Here is a 24409-nt window from a genome sequence, read left to right as displayed (position 1 = left end):
GAGTCACTACTCAAAGAAATAGAAAAAGACACAAAGAAGTGGAAAGATATTCCATGCTTATGGGTTGGAAGAATTAACATCATTAAAATGAATATACTACTCAGAGCCATATACAAATTTAATACTGTCCCCATCAAGATCCCAACCATATTTTTTAGGAGAACAGAACAAATGCTACAAATGTTTATCTGGAACCAGAAATGACCTAGAATTGCCAAAACAATCTTGAGAAGAAAGAACAGAACTGGAGGCATCACACTCCCAGATCTCAAATTGTATTACAGAGCCATTGTAATCAAAACTGCTTGATACTGGAACATGAATAAACACACTGACCAATGAAATAGAATTGAGAGCCCATATAAGGCCCCACACCTGTAGACATCAAATCTTTGACCAAGGTTCCCAGACTATTAAATGGGGAAAGCAGAGCCTCTTCAACAAATGGTGCTGGAAACAATGGATTGAAACATGCAGAAGAATGAAACTGAGCCACTATATTTCACCAAACCCAAAAGTAAATTCCAAGTGGATCAAGGACTTAGATGCTAGACCAGAAACTATCAGATACTTAGAGGAAAATATTGGCAGAAATCTTTTGTGCATGATTTTTTATTTGCCTCCAGGGTTATTGCTGGGGCTTGATGCCTGCACTACAAATCCACTGCTCCCGGAGGCTATTTTTTCTCTTTTGTTGCCCTTGTTGTTTAATGTTGTTGTGGTTATTATTATTGTTGTTATTATTGATGTAGTTGTTGTTGGATAGGACAGAGAGAAATGGAAAGGGGAGGGGAAGACAGAGAAGGGAAGAGAAAGATAGGCACCTGCAGATCTGCTTCACCACCTGTGAAGTGACCCCTCCTTGCAGGTGGGGAGCTGGGGGTCGAACTGGGGTCCTTACGCTGGTCATTGCACTTTGTGCCATGTGCACTTAACCCATTACACTACTGCCTGACCCCCTTCTACATAAATTTTGAAGACATCTTCAGTGAAATGAATCCAATTACAAAGAAGACTAAGGCAAGAATAAACCAATGGGACTACATCAAACTAAAAAGCTTCTGCACAGCAAAAGAGACCCCTCACAGAATGGGAGAAGATCATTACATGACATACATCAGACGAGAGGCTAATAACCAAAATCAACAACAAGAAAACAACCCCATCCATAAATGGGGGGAGGACATGAACAGAATATTCACCACAGTAGAGATCCAAAAGGCTGAAAAACACATGAAAAAATGCTCCAAGTCTTTGATTGTCAGAGAAACATAAATAAAGACAACAATGAAATACCACTTCACTCCTGTGAGAATGTCATAGAAAAGGTAACAGCAACAAATGTTGGAGAGGTTGTGGGGGTCAAAGGAACCCTCCTGCACTGGTGGGAAAGTCAATTGGTCCAACCTCTGTGGAGAGCAGTATGGAGAGCTCTCAGAAGGCTAGAAATGGACCTACCCTATGATCCTGCAATTCTCTTCTGGGGATAGATTCTAAGGAACCCAACACACCCATCCAAAAAGATTTGTGCATACCTATGTTCATAGCAGCACAATTTGTAATAGACAAAGCCTGGAAGCAACTCAGGTGCCCAACAACAGATGAGTGGCTGAGCAAGTTGTGGTTTATATACACAATGGACTACTACTCAGCTATAAAAAATGGTGACTTCACCGTTTTCAGCCCAGTGGTATTATCTTAAAGAAAAATCAGTTGAGAGAGGCACTGTTCCTAGATTGCATCCAAATGAGAAATGAACACGATCCCGACCACGCTAGATAATATACTCATTCCAATGCAAGAGACTGGCCTACTTTAACCATGACTCTTTAGTTACTATCAGGCCACCCCATCAGCTGGGGCCCTAGTTGGAGAGTCATGAGATTCCCACACAGACATGATGGGCCTAGACCTCAAATAAATCCCTCTCACCTTGTTACTGGTCATCTCTATCAGGAACAACAAAATAGACCCCTTTGTGGGCCCCCAGAGGACCCTGCCCTCAATTTGGATCAACAACGGTAGAGAATGTTCCATCTTCTGAAGGGAGGCTGGGCAACATACTCTATGCTACACCTGAGGAAGATGGGTCCTGATATTGGGGTAGCCTGGAATGTTCCTACTCATGACCACAGAATGTGAGCTCAGATCTACAGGGATACAGAGGTCACATAGGCTCCTAAGCTGAATATGGGGCCCAGATCACATCAAATTGATGGGGTTTACAGTCAACAATATCTATACACCTTTCCCATGTTAGGGAGCTACTTTCTTCCATGATCCAGCTTTCTGGTCCTTTTTACCAGCCATGACATCATCTCCCCAGACAATAACTTGGACTTGGATCCATCTGTATATCAGATTTCAGGCTCAGGGAAAAAAAAAAAAACTAGTATAGCAACAGGCCCTTGGAATTTAACTAAAATATGCCTACTAGCTATCTACAAAATGGATTACTCCCCAACTCTTCATCTGCACTATTCTAGCATATAAGTTCATGATTGATCAACAATTTGTTTGGCTTTGTATGTTAACTCTCTTTTCAGCCACCAGGTTCCAGATGCTAGCAGGATGCCAATCAGACTTCCCTGGACAGACAACCCCACCAATGTGTCCTGGAGCTCTGCTTCCCCAGAGTCCCACCCTACTAGGGAAAGAGAGAGGCAGACTGGGAATATGGATCAACCAGTCAAAGCCCATGTTAAGCAGGGAAGCAATTCCAGAAGCCAGACCTTCCACCTTCTGCATCTCACAATGACCTTGGGTCCATGCTCCCAAAGAATAGGAAAGAATAGGTTAAAGAATAGGAAAGCTATCAGAGGAGGGGATGGGATACGGAGTTCTGGTGGTGGGAATTGTGTGGAGTTGTACCCCTCTTATCCCATGGTTTTGTCAATGTTTCTTTTTTATAAATAAAACAAACAAACATTTTATCTATGACCATAGGTAATGAAATGTAGTAATTTATCATCTATAAAGTAGACATATTCTTAAAGGCTGACTTAAAACAGTGGTTCTTAAACATCAGCATGTGTCAACTTGAGCTGGAGGATTTTTAAAAACACAGAGAATTTGGCCCTTATCTCAGAATTTCTGACTTAGCACACTTTAGAAATTACTGGCTTGGAAAATGTGGGGAATTAAGTCTCATACATAGTGGGGAAAATATTTCATTTCTTAAAATCTATAGGATCCTACAGCTGTCTAGAGTATAGTCTTTACAGAGATAAACTTTAGAGTCCAGAAATTATATATTTTTAAGTACTTACCAGCTTTGCAAAGTTGAACAAAAGCAATCTAAATTGAGCCTTGATTTTCTTATGTGTGCAGTAGTGGGGAAGAAAAATTCTTAGTTATTAAGGTTTATTTTGGTAAAGTGAGATGACCTATGTGAAAGTTCCTAAGTAGCACTTTTTAAATTTTATCTTTATTTACTGGATAGAGATAGCCAGAAATTGAGAGGGACGAGGGGAAATCGAGAGGGAGAGAGAAAGAGAGATACCTGCAATACTGCTTCACCACTTGCAAAGCTTTCCCTTTGCAAATGGGGCCTGGGGGTTTGAACTTGGGTCCTTGCACATCATAATGTATGTTCAATCAGGTGTGTGCCACCACTCAGCCTCCTAATTAGCTCTCTATCTCAATAAGGCTAAAACATTTAAAAAATTTAAAAAAATATTTATTTATTTTTCCTTTTTGTTGCCCTTGTTGTTTTTCACTGTTGTGTTGTTATTGTTGTTGTTGATGTCGTCATTGTTAGATAGGACAGAGAGAAATGGAGAGAGGAGGGGAAGACAGAAAGGCAGTAGAGAAAGATAGACACCTGCAGACCTGCTTCACCACCTGTGAAGTGACTCTCCTGCAGGTGGGGAGCCAGAGGCTCGAACTGGGATTCTTATGCTGGTCCTTGTGCTTTGCGCCATGTGCACTTAACCATTGCACTACTGCCCGACTCCCTCAAGGCTAAAACATTTTAAGAAGTAACTACTGAGCTATAATTCAGCAATACATCTTAAAAAAGTTACAGAGCAAAAAAAAAAAAAAATCCTCTGTGGGAGAGGAAGTATGATTGTGAACATGTGGAAAAAGAAAACATTTTCCTCTTGAGGTTAGTTGCAAATATTATTTTCTAAAATTTCAGAATAATTGTGTTAAATCACATCTGCTTTCAATAGCCTTCCATGACAGATATTAATAAGACACACAGAAAAAATGTGTACAACTAGTTGCTTGCATAGTAAAAGACAAAATAATTTGTCATTGGTCAAAAAGTTATTTATGAATATTATATTAACCTATAAATATTTGGCTTCTGAATAAAATATCTATATATGTATGCATCCAACACAACTGGATAACCAAAAATATACACATTTAAATAACCATAGGCAGTTTCAATTTTTTATATTTTTAAAATATTTTTTTGTTGTTTTCGCCGGGCTATGTTGTTTTCGCCGGGCTGGCTTCACGGGCGGGTAACAGACGACCAGGGACTCATGGTTGAGCTGTAGGCAGTATCTCTTTATTCATGCAGGACACAGCGCAATCTATACCAAGCTAAGCTAAACTAAAGTACCGTAAAACTCACAATGCTGTCTTTATATGTATTTGCCAAGTAGGGTGGAAACAGGATGTGATATAGAGAGGGTGGAGAGAAAAGTGACTGGTGAAAATCAGAGTGTGACAAGGAGGGGGCGGAGCAGGCGAGAATCCTATCACTGAACCACCAATGCCCTGGGGGGAGGGTGGTGCTTTATGTAAATGTAAAAGTGATTTATGTAAATAGATCGCTTTGAATGGGATCAAACCCAATCCCTATAGAGGCATACCGGTGCTTGGTTAAGCAGAAGCCAGGGGGAGCTGGCATACTACCCAACATTTTTCCTTTGATAGCGAAGAGAGACATTAAGAGGGGGAGAGGAAGATAAAAAGGAAGAGAAATTCCTGCCCAAATATGATGGGCCTAGACCTCTAGTGGATCCCTCTCTGAACCACCACTGGCCACTTTTATTGGGAACGTCATCACAAGCCCTCTTGTGGGCCTCCCCAGGACCTTGCCACCACCTTAAAGCAGCTTAGGGTAGGGACGGCCCCAGTCTCTCAAGGGAGGCTGGGTCAAGCTACCACTGGAGGAAGACTGATCTTGTACGGAGTGCCGCCTACAATGTTCTCAGCTGTGACCACGAGCTGTGCGCTCAGACCAATAAGGACTCAGAGGCTACACAGGCTCTGGTACTCAGAATATATAAACCCTGGGTTGGGTGGGTGGAGGTAAATAGTTAATTCTATTGACAGAATATTTTCAAGAATGGGAGCTACTCTTTAACTTAATCCAACTTTCTAGCCCCTTTTCTCTACTCTGACACCATTTTCTCAGACAACATTTTCCTCCAACTTCATCCTAGCTATCAAACTCAAGCAAAAACGACTAAGGGAGTCGGGTGGTAGCGCAGCGGGTTAAGCACAGGCCGTGCAAAGTGCAAGGTCTGGCTAGTGTAAGGATCCCGGTTGGAGCCCTCGGCTCTCCACCTGCAGGGGAGTCGCTTCACAGACGGTGAAGCAGGTCTGCAGGTGTCTATCTTTCTCTCCCCCTCTCTGTCTTCCCCTCCTCTGTCCATTTCTCTCTGCTTTATCTAACAACAACGACGTCAGTAACAACAACAATAATAACTACAACAATAAAAAACAAAGGCAACAAATAAAAAACAAACAAAAAGCTACTATAGTTGTGGGCCTCTAAAAATAGGCCTAAAAAGGACTTTCTAGCTTTCTTCCACCCTCAGGTCTTATCTGCTCTGTTCCTATGTTTTGGTTTTGACTCACTTTATGTCCTGCCACCTTCCAGATGCCAAGTTGCAGGCACTACCATGATCTCACTCAGACTTCTCTGGGCAGATGAACCTCACTTCTACAGAGCCCTATCCCACTAGGGAGAGACAGAAATAAGCTGCGGTTACAGATCAACCTGCCAGTGCCCATGTCCAGTGGAGAAGCAATTACAGAAGCCAGAATGCCTACCTTCTGTACTCCCAAAACAATTTTGTTCCATACTCCCAGTGGGGGAGAAGTGATAAGAGGAAGAGGGTAAGAAGGCTCTAAACTCCTGACTCCACCAGGTCCCAGAGAGAGATAGAGGAGTAAAAAGAGAGAGATATTTGGATATAATAATAGGGTTATATATGGTTTGGAGAGGAAGAGAGGACTGGGCCTGGAAGAAAAATGGGGGCAATTCTGTACAAATATAGACAGATAGTTGTAGAGATGATGGTTAACCCATGTCTGCAGCCTTGGGAGAACTGCAGTGGTTTGCAGTGGAGGGATCTGGTGGTGGGATCAGTGTGGAATTATACCCCTGTTGGCATGTATTTTTTAAAAAATATTTATTTATTTATTCCCTTTTGTTGTCCTTGTTGTTTTATTGTTGTAGTTATTGATGTCGTTGTTGGATAGGACAGAGAAATGGAGAGGAGGGGAAGACAGAGAGTGGGAGAGAAGGATAGACACCTGCAGACCTGCTTCACCACCTGTGAAGCGACCCCCCTATGACCCTCCTCCCTGGGGAGCCGGGGGCTCGAGCCAGGATCCTTGAGCCAGTCCTTGCGCTTTGCGCCACCTGCGCTTAACCCACTGCACTACCGCCTGACTCCGACATGTAATTTTGTAAGTCAATATTAAATCACTAATAAAAAAAAAAGAAAGCGAGAGAAAAGAGAGACACCTCAGCACTACTTCACCACTTGTGTACCCCTCTTATCCTATAGTCTTGTCAATATTTCCATTTTATAAATAGAAATAAAAAAGGAGGTTAAAAAAACCCTATTATTTTCTGAAATATCATCTACGAGTTGTAACATACACATTTGGAAACCCAACTGAGTTGGAGATGACAAGTAATAATTCTGCCATCTAACCATGATACTAAAATGTCCGCACATCTAGTCAGCCCGGTGCAAGGGGGAGGCACGTCCTGCAGGGCTTTCTTTTTTCTCCCCCCGCCTTTTTTGCCCTTGTTGTGGTTATTATTATTGTTGTTGCTGCTGTTGTTGGATAGGACAGAGAGAAATCAAGAGAGGAGGGGAAGACAGAGAGGGGGAGAGAAAGATAGACACTTGGAGACCTGCTTCACCACCTGTGAAGCGACTCCCCTGAGGTGGGGAGCTGGGGGCTCGAACCCTGATCCTTGCACAGGTGCACTCTGCGTCACTTGCGCTTAACCCGCTGCGCTACTGCCTGACTCCCCCATCAGGGCTTTCTGAAGCTATATGATGCACTGCGGAGCTTCAGAGGGACGATGTAATCAGTAATGACAGAGCTATGTGATGACAGTGGGAGTCTGAAGAAACTTTCACTGTTTTTCTACTTGCCTCTGGACTTTCAGTAGATAAGGACCAATGAAATATGGGTGTCATATTAGTTTTTTCTTTCAAATTGATAGTTGCGAATAGGACTAAGGAAAATGGAAAGGCAAAACTCTGTGTGTAATACACAGAATTCTGCCCAGTTATTTATAGAGAAATGGAGAGAAAGGGTAGGTTTCCCTTAGGAAGGGATATGGTTGAAATGGCTGTTTTTCTGGGAAGTCAGAATCCACAGGTCCAAAATAATTTATGATTCATGAAACAGCATGAATGCCTGGCATTTTAAAGCTTTCCCTGGGCTTCAATTTAATACTGATTCTTACAGAAACAAGATATTTATGGGAAAATGAAGACTGACTTAAAAGAACATGCAAACTGCTTCTTCTGGGTATAAATAAGTGCCTTTCTGAGCACAAAGTCTTGTTTATGTTTAGGAATCTGCTTCTCAAACATATTTTGACTTTTAAAACAGTGATTTATGTACAGAATAGTTTAGAAATAAAATTTAGGAACACGTTTAGTAAGAGGCTATGTTTCTGGAAGTGATTTATGGTATAGGTTCATGTATGGGCACATTTCAATTTCTGACCTCATACTATGCATTCTCTAAAAATATCATTAGTTTTGAATCTATAAGTGCTAATTATACTGTTTAAGATCTGTGGAGAAAAAAATAGTATTTGACTTCACAGTGACTGCTATATATTCAAATGGTGTGCTATAATTTCCATTCTTCTTGCTCTATAAAACAGACAATAAAATACAGTATGGAACTAAATACAGACTGTCAGGAAATAAGGCTTATTATCAAGTTATCACCAAGAAGACAGGAGACAACAGGGGCTGGCAAAGATGTGGTGGACAGAGAACTGTCTACTTGGGGGGAGAAATAATACGGAGCTTCCTCAAAAATAAAATTTAATACATCTTCTGTATGATCCAGCAGCTCTGCTACTGGCTGTATATTCAAAGGAATGAAAGAGTATTTTGGAAGAGATATCTGATTAGCATGTCTATTGCAATACTATTCACTATAGCCAAGCTATGGAAACAACTTAAATACACAGGGTAGGAAAAAAGTATGGTATATCAAAGAACTTGCTAATCTTAGGAAAACAAAGACAGTAGCAAACAACAAACAAACAGGAAACCCAACCCCCATTAGAAAGCAGGGTGAGGGGAGCTGGGTGGTAGCACAGTGAGTTAAGTGCATATGGTGCTAAGCACAAGGACCCAGGAAGGGTCCTGGTTGGAGCCCTTGGCTCCCCACCTGTAGAAGGCTGGTCGCTTCACAGTTGGTATGTTTCTATCTTTCTCACCCCTCTCTGTCTTCCTGTCCTTTCTCGATTTCTCTTTGTCCTATTCAGCAACAATGACAGCAATAACATTAAAAATAACAACAGTAAACAACAAGGGCAACAAAAGGGAAAAAAACAGCCTCCAGGAGCAGTGGATTCATAGTGCAGGCACCTAGTCCCAGCGATAAGGGAAAAAAGAGTTAGAAGTCTAACAGACGCATGAGAAAAGTGCTCAAGCTCACTGATTATCAGAGAAGAGCAAATAAAGGCAACAATGAGATAGCACTTTAAACCTGGGGAAAATGTCATATATCAGAAAGGATAGAAAAAAACAAGTGTGTGATTGGCTAGGGATGGGGGGCGGTTAGGAATGCTTCTACACTGCAGATGGGAATGCAAATTGGTCCAACCAGTGTGGAAAACAGTTTGGAGGCTTGTCTGAACACTAGAAATGGACCTACCCTATAACCTGGCAATTCCTCTCCTGGGCATTTTCTCAAAGGAAATACAAATATCTATCAAAAGACATCTACGCACACCTGTGTTCATAACACAATTCATAACAGCCGAAACTTAGAAACAACCCAGATGACCAGCAACTGATGAGTGGCTGAGAAAGTTGTGATGCATATATACAATAGGATACTACTCAGTTGTTAAAAATGATGAAATCATCTCCCTTGCTTCATCTTGGTTAGAACTGGATTGTATTATGCTAAGTGAGATAAGCAAAAAAAAAAAAAAAAAAAGACAAGGACAAATATCAGATGATCTCACGTATAGGTGAAACTTAAAAAATAGGAACAGATAAGGAAACTAGGAAGCAAAACTTGGACTAAGTGGGGTGTACTACACCAAAGCAAAAGACTCTGGGGAAAGAGGGGTTGGGAGGGGGGTGAGGAGGGCCTTGGGATTTTGAGGAATGATGATGATGAAGGACCCAAGCTGGGCCTGAGAGTGTTTCGAAGGCATGTAGCATGTAGCACAGGGAAATGTTACTCTGTACCCATGTCTCTACAAGTGTACTATAAACCATTCACTCCTAAGAACACGGACAAAAAAAAAGTATGGTATATATACAAAGTGAAATGTATATATATGGTATATATTTCCACAATATGAATGGATCCTGGGCACATTAAGACAATGAGATAAATCAGACAGAGGGAACAAGTATTACATGGTAGCATTTACATATGGAACCTGAAAAAGAAAAAAACATTAAACTTATATATAAAAAAAACAACAGAAAGCTTCAGGTCCTGGAACATGATGGCAGAGGAGGACCTAGTGGGGTTGTACTGTTATGTGAAAAACAGAAAGGTGATGCATGTACAAACGATTGTATTTTATTGTAGACTGCAAACCATGAATCCCAATAAAGAAATTAAAAGAACAAAACAAAACAAAAAATGTGGTTACCTGTAAATGGAGAGTGGGAGATAAAACTAATGTTTAAATTGTAACAAGTTATAAATCAGCCATAATACTCTAGTGCACACTTTAATGAAAATAACAATATTGAATTATAATTCTGAAATGTGACATGCTATGACATATATTTGTATATATGTATCAAAGCAACCAATTGTACACCTTAAACTTTCAGCGTTATGTGTCAAATATATTTGATTAAAACATGTGAATTCAATTATCCACATTTAGAGTTTAGAGGACATTTGAGAACTCATTGTAATGAACTATTGTCTAGTTGTTAGGTTTTGTTTTTTTTCTTTTGCTATTTTATAAATAATAACATTAAAAGTTCTCACCGGTTTTTTGGGGTCCTATTACCAAGAATTTTGGTAAACGATCACAGGTTTTTTCTTTAGACCAAATGTCTCTGTGACGTTTGTCATCACAAGGATTCTAAGTGGGAGAACAACACAGAGAGAGTTTTGTTAGTTTGTCCATTGTGTGCTAAGGTGTTTCAACTTCTTCTTCTTCTTCTTCTTCTTTTTTTTACCCCTTGCCTCTAGGATTATTGCTGGGGCTTGGTGCCTGTACCGTGAATTCACTGCTCCTGGAGGCCATTTTTTTCCCTTTTGTTACCCTGGTTGTTTTACCATTGTTGTGGTTATTATTATCATCGTTGTTATTGATGTCATTGTTGTTGGATAGGACAGAGAAAAGGAGAGAGGAGGGGAAGAGGAAAATAGACACCTGCAGACCTGCTTCACCACCTGTGAATCGACTTCCCTACAGGTAGGGAGCCGGGGGCTTGAACTGGGATCCTTTTGCTTGTCCTTGCGCTTTGAGCCACGTGCACCTAGCCCACTGCGCTACCACCTGACCCCGTGTTTCAACTTCTTAAGGATGACCTTAAAGGTCATCTGAGGAAATGAATTTTGTGTAGTTCCTTGTTTGAGATTAAATTTTTGTAAAAAAAATATTTTTTTAAAAAAATTATGTATTTATTTTAATGAGAGGGAGAGAGAGAAGGAAAAAGAGAGAGAGAGGGAGAGAGAGAGAGAGAGAGAGAGAGAGAGAGAGAGAGAGACTGACTCCGGAGTATTGAATTTCTCAGCTCTGGTTTATGGTGGTACTGGAGACTGAACCTGGGGCTTTGGAGCCTCAGGCATGAAAGTCTTTAGCATAACCATTAAACTACCTCCCCAGCTCTGAAATGAAAGCTTTGAAGTGGCATCACACAATGCTGGAATATTTCCTTTCCATTCTGAAGTTAAGTGTCTGAGAAGGTGGTGCAGGGGAGAAGGCTTTCTTCTCATTCTAGGGCAACAACTGTTATCATTGAGGATTTAGTTTCCCCCCACTGTTTGAATTTCTATGACTTATTTTTGTGTTTTTTATAATGTGTGTGTGTGAGTGCATTGTGTATATGTATGTATATATATGTGTGTGTGTATAATATATAATGTTAATTTGTGTACTTTTTTTTTTACAATAATGAGCTTATTGGGCAGACAGCTTCCTATTAACTTAAATGAAGATATATTGGAAGCATTCAATATGTAAACTGAAAGACAAGGTACTAATTTTTATTCTAAGTCACCTTGAAGTTTTTTTCTGTGCTTCAGAGGAATACAGGTCAGACCCTAATAATACTAATTAAAGAGATAATAGCTTCTTTTTTTTTTGCTGCCTTCAGATGTCCCTGGAAAGCATGGATCTAAAGCCATGAAGCTCAAAAGCAGTAAATTTCATCAAAAGGTAAAATGAAACTGAGTCACTACTTTATGGATCTGCTTTTGGTCTTGAGGTCAGAAGGCATGATCTAGCTAGAATACCCTAACTTTCTTTCTTTCATTGTCACTGGGTTTTCACTGTTGTAAGCTGACTTTTTTTTTTTCAGATAGAAAGAGAGCATCAGAGAGAGGTTTTTTTTTTTTTTTTTTTTATGCTGCTGTTCTGGAAAAAAGTGGCTTTAATAATGGTTTCAGTTTTAAAATGAGGTGTTAAATTAGCAGGAAAATTGTATGCCTTCTTAGTGACTAGCCAGAATTTGGTGAAGCTTTGTGGTGGTTAGGATAAAAAGTTGTACATTCCCAGACCTATGGACATCTAATCTTTGACAAAGGAGCTCAGACTATTAAATGGGGAAAGCAGAGTCTCTTCAACAAATGGTGTTGGAAACAATGGGTTGAAACATGCAGAAGAATGAAACTGAACCACTGTATTTCACCAAATACAAAAGTAAATTCCAAGTGGATCAAGGACTTGGATGTTAGACCACAAACTATCAGATACTTAGAGGAAAATATTGGCAGAACTCTTTTCTGCATAAATTTTAAAGACATTTTCAATGAAAGGAATCCAATTACAAAGAAGACTAATGCTAGTATAAACCTATGGGACTACATCAAATTAAAAAGCTTCTTCACTGCAAAAGAAACCACTACCCAAACCAAGAGACCCCTCACTGAATGGGAGATCTTTACATGCCATACATCAGACAAGAGTTTAATAACCAACATATATAAAGAGCTTGCCAAACTCAACAACAAGACAACAAATAACCCCATCCAAAAATGAGGGAGGACATGGACAGAATATTCACCACAGAAGAGATCCAAAAGGCCGAGAAACACATGAAAAAATGCTCCAAGTCTCTGATTGTCAGAGAAATGCAAATCAAGACAACAACGAGATACCACTTCACTCCTGTGAGAATGTCATACATCAGAAAAGGTAACAGCAGCAAATGCTGGAGAGGGTGTGGGGTCAAAGGAACCCTCCTACACTGCTGGTGGGAATGTAAATTGGTCTAACCTCTGTGGAGAACAGTCTGGAGAACTCTCAGAAGGCTAGAAATGGATCTACCCTATGATCCTGAAATTCCTTTCCTGGGGATATATCCTAAGGAACACAACATATCCATCCCAAAGGATCTGTGTACACGTATGTTCTTGGCAGCACAATTTGTAATAGCCAAAACCTGGAAGCAACCCAGGTGTCCAACAACAGATGAGTGGCTGAGCAAGTTGTGGTCTATATACACAATGGAATACTACTCAGCTGTAAAAAATGGTGATTTTTTTTTTCCAGCCATTTTCAGCTGATCTTGGATGGACCTTGAAAAAATCCTGTTAAGTGAAATAAGTCAGAAACAGAAGGATGAATATGGGATGATCTCACTCTCAGGCAGAAGTTGAAAAATAAGATCAGAAAAGAAAACACAAGTAGAACCTGAAATGGAATTGGCGTATCACACCAAAGTAAAAGACTCTGGGGTGGGTGGGTAGGGAGAATACAGGTCCAGGAAGGATTCAGAGGACTCAGTGGGGGTTGTATTGTTATATGGGAAACTTGGGAATGTTATGCATGTACAAACTATTGTACTTACTGTTGAATGTAAAACATTAATTCCCCAATTAAAAAATGTAAAAAAAAAAGTACATTTAAAAAATATTTATTTGTCGGGCTGGCTTCTCGAGAGGAGACAGAGGACCCAGGACTCATGGTTGGGTTGTACGCAGTATCTCTTTATTCATGCAGGATGCAGCACAATCTAAGCCGAGCTAAACTAAACTAACACTAATATACTTGCCAAATAGGGTGTAAACAGGATGTGATGTAGAGAGGGTGGAAAGAAAAGTGACTGGTGAAAATCAGGGTGTGACAAGGAGAGGGGGCGGAGCAAAAACACATCATGAACCAGTGGGGATTAAACCAATGCCCTGAAGTAGTTATGTAAATAGAATACAATGGTTATGTAAATAGAATACAGTGTTAAGCAGGGGGGATTAAACCAAATGAAACAGAAGGGGTTTTTAGAAGCAGAATGAGAAGCATACCAACATTTATTTATTTATTTTTTAACCAGAGCATTGTTCAGCTCTGGCTTATGGGGTGTGGGTGGATTGAATCAGGGACTTTGAAGCCTCACGCATGAGTGTCTTTTCGCATAACCATTATGCTATCTACTCTTCACTCCCATAGGACCTTTCCCTCAATTTGTATCAACAACGGTAGAGAATATTCCATCCTCTGAAAGGAGGCTGGACAACATACTCTATGCTACACCTGAGGAAGATGGGTCCTGATATTGGCGCAGCTTGGAATGTTCCTACTCATGACCACAGAATGTGAGCTCAGATCTACAGGGAGGCAGAGGTCACATAGGTTCCTAAGCTGAATATGGGCCCCAGATCACATCAAATCGATGGGGATTATAGTCAACATTATTTATATACCTTTCCCATATTTGGGAGCTACTCTCTTCCCAGATCCAGCTTTCTGGTCCTTTTTTCTAGCCATGACATCTCCCCAGACAATAACTTGGATCCACCTGCATATCAGATTTCAGGCTCAGGGGAAAAACAAACAAACAAACAAAACTAGTATAGCCACAGGCCCTTTGGAATATAACTAAAATATGCCTACTAGCTATCTACAGAATGAAGACTCCCCCACCCTCCCGCCCCCAACTCTTCATCTGCACTACTCCAGCCTTTAGGTTCATGATTAGTCAACAACTCATTTGACTTTATATGTTTACTCTCTTTTCAACCACCAGGTTCCAGATGCCAGCATGATGCCAGCCAGACTTCCCTGGACAGACAACCCCACCAATGTGTCCTGGAGCTCAGATTCCCCAGAGCCCTGTCCCACTGGGGAAAGAGAGAGACAGGCTGGGAGTATGGATTGACCTGTCAATGCCCATGTTCAGCAGGGAAGCAATTACAGAAGCCAGACCTTCCACCTTCTGCATCCCACAAGGACCTTGGGTCCATACTCCCAGAGGGATAAAGAATAGGAAAGCTATCAGGGGAGGGGATGGGATACAGAGTTCTGAGGGTGGGAATTGTGTGGAGTTGTACCCCTCTTATCCTATTGTTTTGTCAATGTTTCCTTTTTATATATATAAAAAAAGTTGTTCATTATGAATGCTGTAAAAATAATATGCAGTTATTATTCCACAACAAGTGACTTTAGCCTACTAGCAATGCAATGTAAAATTAGGCCTCTTCTTGCCATCATCTGTTTGTGATCAAGAGATAATTAGTTCAAATTCAAAGCCGAATGAATTGAATCTATAGGTCAAAACTCAAGGCAACTTCAATCAGTGAAACAAACTGAGTTACTTATTTATTTTTTTCTGAGTTTCACTTTAAAGAAATTTTTTTTTTTTTGCCTCCAGGTTATCACCTGGGCTTGGTGCCTGCACTGCAAATCCACTGCTTCTGGAGGCTATTCCCCCCCCCCCCTTTTGTTGCTCTTGTTGTTTATCGGTGTTGTCATTATTATTGTTGTTGTCATTGATGTCGGATAGGACAGAGAGAAATCTAGAGAGGAGTGGAAGATAGGGGAGAGGAAGATAGACAACTGCAGACCTGCTTCACCGCTGAGAAGCTACTCTCTTGCAGGTGGGGAGCAGGGGGGCTCGAACCAGGATCTTTACTCCGCCAGGCCTTGGACTTGACGCCATGTGCGTTTAAAAATTTTTTCTTTGGGAGTCAGGCAGTAGCACAGCAGGTTAAATACACGTGGCGCAGAGCGCAAGTACGGCAGAAGTATCCAGGTATGAGCCTCCAGCTCCCCAACTGCAGGAGGTCGCTTCACAGAGGGTGGCCCTGGGGGCTTTAACTCAGGTCCTTGCACACTCTAATGTGTCACCTCAGCCAGGTGCATCGTCACTCAGCCCCAGAATTCCATAGTTTCTTTAAATTTTTTTAAAATTATTATCATCTTTATTTTTTATTGGTTAGAGATAGCCAGAAATCAAGAGGGAATGAGGAGATAGAGAGGGTGAGAGACAGAGAGACATCTGCAGTCCTGCTTCACCACTTGTGAAGCTTTCCCCATGCAGGTGGGGACTGAGGGCTTGAACCCGGGTCCTTGTGCATTGTAACGTGTGTGCTCAACCAGGTGTACCACCACCCAGCCCCAGAATTCCATAGTTTCTAATGAGTAAGGGAACAGAAGATTTGATCTAATACGAAGCAAGAACATATGACTACAGTTTAGGAAGAAGTACTTTCTCTAATGAACTAGTGTTTCCAAAAATGTATGTTTTTCTCCCCAGATGCCTTTACTTTTCAGATTTGAACAATCGCACAGAATCCTCAAATGTGTCTCTGTGATTAATTAATTATAGCAAGTGTCAAATCAGTCTTACCTGCCAGAGCGGGTCTTTTTGATCAGGAAATAGCTCAAAATACTTGCGAGCCAGCTGCATTGGAGGCAGGGTCTGAAGTCGCAAATTGGTCCAGCTCTGCACGAAGTTGGCCAGGTTAACGAACGTGTATAATCCCAGACGGTCGTTGCCATAGTTGGACAAGTGGGTCATGAAAATGCTTATCTGAAAGAGGCAAATGAGCTTCAGTGAACACACCTTTTTGAACCCTAGGGGGCAGTGCAATCATAGCAATGCTAACTTTTTCTTTGTACAATTTTAATTCATGAGAGTAAAAAAAAAAACAAAAATTGGGCCTATCCTAAGCATCCTAGGTTAGTGCATAACAGAGGATGTGTTATTAGCAAGCTGTGATGAGCGTTTTCCTGGAATTTTCATACAGTAAAATGAATCCAGCCTCTACCTATTCACGTTGTTACAGTTAGCATCATGCTGAGTCCCGTAGCCTAGATGTTCACGCAGAACAGCTTCATGATAGGTCTACTTTTCTAGGTAACACCCCTAGAAGTTATGCATACTGGAATGCTGGTGCTTTTAGTTTGACTTACTCTTTGCCATCCATAGTAGTCTCAAACCCCTTTTCATTTGAATCTACTGTTTCCAATATCAAAGAACTTCCTTTAAGAATTTTCTTTAGTCCAGCTCCCCGGCTCCCCACCTGCAGGGGAGTCGCTTCACAGGAGGTGAAGCAGGTCTGCAGGTGTCTTTTTCTCCCCCTCTCTGTCTTCCCTTCCTCTCTCCATTTTCTCTCTGTCCTATCCAATAACAACAACAGCAACAATAAAGACAACAAGGGCAATAAAAGGGAACATAAATAAATAAAATAATAATAATAAATAATTTTCTTTAGAAAAAAAGAAGACTTTTCCTTAGGTCTGGTGAGATCACATCATGGTTATGTGAAAAGACTTTCCTGCTTGAAGCACTAAAGCACTAAAGGTCTCAGGTTCAATCTACAGTGTCACCAAGAACCTGAGATGAGCAATGCTCTGGTAAAAACACAACAACAATAACAACAACACATATACACAGCAAAATAAAAAAAAGGAAGAAAAAATAGCTTTAATGCTTGGCTAAATGATATAAACTATTTCTCTGGAAACTCTCTGACCTACATTGAAGAAGGTATCATTAAATAAAAATCGCAGTAGACATAGAACTTATACAGAATATGAATCTCTCGTCTCTGGTTAAATTCATTACAAGGTATTTAATTATTTCTGATATAATTATAAATGGGATGGAATGGAATAGTTTTCCTGATTTATTATTCTGCTAGCTTGTTATTTATACTAAGCAACACAACAAGTTTTTTGCTATGTTAACTGTTTGGCCTGTTCTATTAATGTATTCATCTTATTACTATTTATTCTCTCTCCCTCCCTTCCTTCTTTCCTTCATTCCTGCCTGTTCATGTATTTTAATTCTTCATACTGCACATATGAGCAAAACCACCCAGTAATTATCTTTCAGAGAAATGCAGATTGAGGGGACCAGGAAGTGGCGCACCTGGCTAAGTGCACATATTATGGTACTTAAGGTCCTAGATTAGAGCCCCTGGTCCCCACCCACAGGGGGCAAGTTTCACAAGGAGTGAAGCAAGGCTGCGGGTGTCTCTCTTTCTCTCTCCCTCCCTCTCTTCATCCTTTCTCAATTTCTCTCTGTCTCTAACCAAATGCAGGTCATTTGATAGCAGATATAAACTATAGCATTCGCAGCAGGTTACATGCACGTGGCACAAAGAGCAAGGACCGACTTAAGGATCCGGGTTCAAGCCCCTGAGTCCCCATCTGCAGGAGAGTCGCTTCACAGGCAGTGAAGCAGGTCTGAGGGTGTCTATCTTTCTCTCCCCCTCTCTGTCTTCACCTCCTCTCTCCATTTCTCTCTGTCCTATCTAACAACGACGACATCAATAACTACAACAATAACTACAACAACAATAAAAAAAATGGGAAAATAAAAAGAAAAAAAAAACTACAGCATTAAGACTTGTTGAATAAAAAGAACAGAAGGATGAAACTCCTCGACTTTAATATATATATATATCTTTCCTGTCAGAGGCTACAGGGTTTCTGGTAGCCTCACCATACCAGAGCTGACAAGTGCTCCAATGAAAAGAAGAAAACAAGAAAGGAAACATAGTAACAAACAAACCACCACCAAAAACAACAGCAACAACAACAACAACTGAGTCAGGGGGTGAACTCACCCAGCCTCTTGCCCATGTTTTGCTACATTCTATAGTTTTGTAGTGAGGACATGTAAACATTACCACTTTATTAAAAATGGGTTATTTATTTACTTCTTGGATAAAGACAGAGAAATTGAGAGTGAAGGGGGAGATAAAGAGAGAGCAAGGGAGATCCCCACAGCACTGCTTCACAGGTACGAAGCTTACCTCCAGTAGCGCTAAACCTGGGTCTTTGTGTGTGGTTGACACGTGTGTTCAACCAGGTGCACCACTGTCAGTTCCCCAAATTCACCATTTTTGAGTGAAGACAAATAGTTTTTGTTGGCGACAATGTTGATAAATTGAGTCTTCGCGAGATTTTTAATATAAAAGAGTGGCATATGTGTTGCTATAACAAGATTATGAAAATTCTTCTTCTAGCATTTGCCCTTCTTCCGTAGCCTGTCAACAGCATCAGGTTGAGCCTGATGTAAAGTTTCGAGACCTCCTTTGAATCTGGAGAGGTGGCAGTCGTTGACTATGTGGGTCATAGTCTGTCTGTAGCCGCAAGGGCAGTTTGGGTCGTCTCTGGCTCCTCAGCGATGGAACATAGTGGCGCACTGGCCATGGCCTGTTCGATAGCAATCGAGGAGAGCCCAATCATAACGTGCCAGGTCAAAGCCGGGTTGACGCTTGCAGGGGTCTGTGATGAGCTGTTTGTTCTTTACCTCAGCTGACTGCCAGCTCTGTTTCCAAGAGACTGGAACAGAGAAGTTCAGTGTAGGTGTAGGGGACCAGATTGGGTGACTAGACGTCAAGCGTTGAACAGGGTGGGCGAAGATATCCGCGTATATTGGCAGGTCCGGTGGAACGTAGACGTGGGAAATGAACTTAGATGATGCTGCATCCCGACCAATATCTGGCTGGGCGATGTTGCTAAGAACTGGCAGCCATGGAACCGGGGTGGAACAGATGGTTCCAGAAATTATCCTCATGGAGGAATATAATTTGGAATTGACCAAGTGGACATGGGGGCTACGGAACCATACTGGGGCACAGTATTCTGCAGTGGAATAGCATAATGCTAGAGATGATGATCTTAGTGTGGAAGCACTCGCGCCCCATGAGGAGCTGGCCAGTCTTGCAATGATGTTATTCCTCGCGCCCACCTTTGCTGCAGTTTTTATGAGATGTTCGTGAAATGACAGAGTGCGATCGAGAGTAACGCCAAGATAGACTGGCTGGGCTTCATGCCGGATTCTCCTATCGCCAAGCTGCACATTAAGCTCACGCGAGGCCGAGGCATGGTGTAGATGGAAAACAGATGATACCGTTTTTGCAGTGCTAGGAATTAGTCGCCATTTTTTACAGTAATCAGATATCAGAGACATGTCTTTCGTGAGTGTTTCCTCGAGGATGTCAAACTTGGATGCCTGAGTTGCACAGAAGATGTCATCGGCGTAGATGAACTTCCTTGAAGAAGTTTCTGGGAGGTCATTGATGTAAATGTTAAATAGCGTAGGAGCCAGACCAGAGCCCTGGGGGAGGCCACTTGAGACAAGTCTCCATCTGCTAGACTTGTCACCCAGATGTACCCGGAATCTTCTGTTTTGGAGAAGAAACGATATAGTGTTGGCCACCCGTGGAGGCAGGCATCTTGAGATCTTGATCAGGAGACCACGGTGCCAGACGCATTGGATCGCATTGGATCGACCTTCCCGTGGTGCATCCCGTGAGTACCCATTCATTGGGGAAACTGACGATCCTTCCTAGCCGACTGAATCCACATGGATCCCAGTCACTTTCAAAGCCAGCAACAAGTAGCTCCTGCCAGCTTTCAAGCTGTCGGTCCTGCTCTTCGAGTCCTTCAACTTAATGTTGAGGGGCTGTCCTTTGACAAACGCGTTCTTATTGGTCAATTGGCGATTCAGCATCAGGCAGATGTTATCTGCCTACAAGAAACACATATAGCAGTCGATGAAGCTGCTCGATTCACCATCAGTGGATTCGATTTAATATGCTATAATCTCCATCCTAAACACGGCCGAGCCATCTACGCCAAATCGTGTCTTGCGGACGTTTACCATTATGAAAATAATGCAATATTACTCTGTTAAGATTTGTGTCTTGTGAATGATCATCTGTTAAGATTTGTGTCTTGTGAATGATCAGCAGTAATAGTCACTGTAATCACCATAGTAGTGAATATATTAGGCTCATTTACTACAAAAAAAATAAATATTGAAGAAAACTTATTGATGCAAAGTAATGAAGATGAGAGAAAGGTGATGCTAAGATATGGTAGAATGAATTGAAGATATTAATAAGAGTAAAGAGTGATATCCTATTTTATGGTAACTGCCTATTTATTTATTTATTTATTGGAGGATTAATGTTTTACAGATGACAGGAAATACAATAGTTTGTACATGCATAACATTTCCCAGTGATGTCCTATTTTTATTGGACAGATCCTGTGGGTTTTCATATGAAAAGCTTTAACTGTAACAAAATTTATTTAATTGGTTCTCTTTGCTTTGCCTGAATATATGTCAAAACCAAGAGCTTTCACAAACAAAATACCTTAAGGGGGATTTTAAAATAGCTTCTGGCAGACTGATAAACTTATGAAATTGATAAGTAAAAACTTGCACTATCTTGAGTATTTCTGAAAAATAAGACTTAAAATTTTACCTTCTGGTTATTTTTCAAAGAAGCTAACCTTCTGTGACTTTTTAATCCCCTCCGTTTGTCTCAAATGGGTAAAAACAGTAGACTATTGGGAAACTTTTGAAAATAAACTTTTGAATTTGGAGGGCTATTAGACTGTCATTTGTTTTATAGAGCACACTTCTTTCTTAAGATTTAATTATTTATTTTTTAAAAAATTTTAAAGTATATTTACTTATTTGTTGGATAGATGTCGGGATAGCCTGAGTGTGCTTCTTCTGGAGCAAGTGCTCTCTGGGTTGGAGAGAATTCAATTGGAACCAATCTAGGCTGCTGCGTGGGAGATAGATCAGGAACTCGTGCCTAGCTAGTGTCACAGGAGAGAGACTCTGGGACTCTTGGAGCTGGAAGGCAATCCCCAGTGTGTTAAAATAGAAGAGCAGATGTACATATACTCGCCAAGTAGGGTGGAAACAGGATGTGACCTAGAGAGGGTGGAGCGAAAAGAAACTGGTTGAAATCAGGGTGACTGCGAGAGGGGGCGGAGCAAAAAGACATCGTGAACCAGTGGGGATTAAACCAATGCCCTGCAGGCAGGTCGGTTCCTAGGTAACTGGTTATGTAAATAGACCGCAGGGATGAGCAGGGGGAAGCTGGTGTACTGCCCAACAGACAGAGACAGTCAGAAATCAAGAGGGAAGGGGAAGATAGAGACTAAGAGAGACAGAGACACCTGTAGCCTTGCTTCACCACTTGCAAAGCTTTCCCCCTGTAGGTGGGGACCGGGAGCTCAAACTGAGTCCTATGTGTGCTCAACCAGGTGCTCTACCACCTAGCCTGTTTCTTTGTTGTTGTTGTTATTATTATTATTTTATAGATAGATATTTAGAAAGACAGGGACAGACCAGAGCACTACTCAGCTCTGGCATCGGGTAGTGGCAGGATTAAATCTGGGGCATCTAGGGCTATATCTAAGTCAATGGAGGCCAGTAACAACACCAAAGTAGCACTTGAAGAGACCTTTCTTGGGGCACTGGGTTAAGTACCCATAGTGTGAAGTGCAAAGACCGGAGCAAGGATCCTGGTTCCAGCCCCGGCTTCCCACCTGCAGAGATGAGGTGTCACTTCACCGGTGGTGAAGCAGGCTAGCAGGTGTCTATTTTTATCTCCCTCTCTCTGTCTTCTCCTCCTCTTTCGATTTCTCTGTCCTATCCAACAACAATAACAGCAGCAGCAGCAATGGAGAAGGGATGGCCTCCAGGGGCAGTGGATTTATAGTACAGATACCATGGAGGGGGGGGGTGCGAATATAGGGGGAAGGAGAGACCCTTATGGTATAAGAGGAAAATAATACAATGTAAAAAAAAATAGGTATTATATAATTAGTTATGCAATACTAGTTTATATTTCACTTCAATTTATTAAATCCTTATCAGAAAACTCTGAGTCTGTATGTCTGCATGGGACAGGAAATAGGAAACTCAGAGATACTGTGTGTCTTTGTGATAGTAATACAGTTGACCTCCCTTTGATTGTAACGTTCAGCCTTAGAAAACATTTCATGCTGGGAGTGGGCAGTAGTGCAGCGGGTTAAGCACACGTGGGTGGTGCAAGGCTCAAGGACCTGAGTAAGGATTCCAGTTCCAGCCCTGGGCTCCCCACCTGCTGGGAGTTGCTTCACAGATGGTGAAGCAGGTCTGTAGGTGTCTATCTTTCTCTGTCCCTTTCTGTCTTCCCCTCCTCTCTCCATTTCTCACTGTGCTATCCAACAACGACGCCATCAATCACAACAACGATAATAACTACAACAACAATAAAAAAACAACAAGGGCAACAAAAGGGAAAATAAATAAACAAATATTTAGAAAAAGAAAACATTTCATGCTGTACCATTTAGAACAGAGTGTCACTTTCTGCTGTGTGATTGGCTGTAGAAATTGAAAACTCTACCCTCTCTGGTAAAGACAGAGGCAACCCAAAGTGAATCATGAAACGGGAACCAGCTGATCAGAATTTGGGTAGTGCTTACGAAGTGTTGAACTTACTCCTGCAAAAGAGAAGCTACTTAGTCTCCATCCATAAGAACTCCCCTAGGTTTGAGATCTAGGCTGGGGCACGAATGTGTCTTTCAGACACCTATCATGGGGAGATAAGATGTTGCTATGCTCCACTTTGGTTTGGTCTCACCCCCCCCCCACCTCTGGGAGATTGTGGTTTAGCCCTGCTAGTTTTTGCGCCCCCTTGTCCCTGCCCCAGAACCCCTACGGACTTCCAGAGTTCCTGCCGCAGCCGCCAGAGGAGAAAGATGGAGAAGCACATGGTGTGGTGATTTGCCCGCTCATGAATAAAGATTAAACTGCGTTCTCTGCCCAGCCATGTGTCCACGAGTCTCTGTCTACCGCCGCGAAGCTAGCCCGGCCAACTAGAGCCCCGAACTCTAAAGACAATAAGAGACTGTATTTTTGTGCCAACAACTGGACGGTAAACCATTAACCCCTCAATAAAGGAGAAACACTCACAGCACTGCTCCACTTCTCATGACAGGTGAGGACAAAAATCCTTGTTGTCCAAGCACAGTTACCAACTTCCAGATGGTGACGTTTTCTCCCTTTATCACAATAAGAATATCCCAACTGCTTGTTGCTGAAATTTATTGTTATTTTATTGTAATGTTTGTTTTCTGGGAGAGAGTCAACTTCTTGAGACTAGGTCACCACAGCTCCGTCCCACTATTCCCCTGCTATTTGTTGAGCTTGGGATATATAGTTCCCATTTTGCTGTATTGCCATTAGAATTCACATTCACACCCCATAAAGAATTTTGGTCCAGACTCCTAGAGGGTTAAAGAATAGGGAAGCTTCCAGTGGAGGGAGTGGGATAGAGAACTCTGGTGGTGAGAATTATATGGAATTGTACCTCTCTTATCCCACAATCTTGTCGATCATTATTAAATCACTCACAGAATGAAAAATAAAACCAACCAAACAAAAAGAATTTATATGTTTTGCAAATTCTTAATACATGTGTACCTTTTTCTTTCTCTAACTAATTTTTCTGGCATTAATTTGTTTGCAAGACCAGCCAGAGGAGAACCTAGTAGGATCAGGTGAAATTTTTCTCTCCTCTGTAACAGTTACAACCTCCCAAGTTTTCTTAATTCTTTGTCTTTCTTCTTCTTTTTTTTTTTACTGGAATACTGCACAGCTCTGGCTTATGGTAATGATAATGGAGAACAGAATTTGGGATGTCTGAGCCTCAGGCATGAAAGGCTTTTGCATAGCTACAATGTCAGCTCCTGGACCTTTCAACCTTTCAT

At 41.4% G+C, this 24409-nt stretch overlaps 1 protein-coding gene across 3 annotated transcripts in view; it reads right to left on the bottom strand.

Moving 5' to 3' along the window:
• LOC103115692 (bifunctional heparan sulfate N-deacetylase/N-sulfotransferase 3) overlaps nt 1-24409 on the bottom strand; it is a 230622-nt gene that overhangs the window by 37811 nt on the left and 168402 nt on the right. For all 3 annotated transcript variants that reach the window (XM_060177023.1, XM_060177028.1, XM_060177040.1), the window contains exons 7-8: nt 16236-16418; nt 10429-10525 (exon numbers count right to left, since the gene is read on the bottom strand). In XM_060177023.1, the coding sequence (XP_060033006.1) occupies nt 10429-10525; nt 16236-16418 (280 nt within the window). The remainder of the gene's footprint in view (nt 1-10428; nt 10526-16235; nt 16419-24409) is intronic.

This window comes from Erinaceus europaeus, chromosome 2 (assembly GCF_950295315.1).
Source record: "Erinaceus europaeus chromosome 2, mEriEur2.1, whole genome shotgun sequence".
Lineage (NCBI taxonomy): Eukaryota > Metazoa > Chordata > Mammalia > Eulipotyphla > Erinaceidae > Erinaceus > Erinaceus europaeus.
This window is presented reverse-complemented; position numbering and strand designations above follow the sequence as displayed.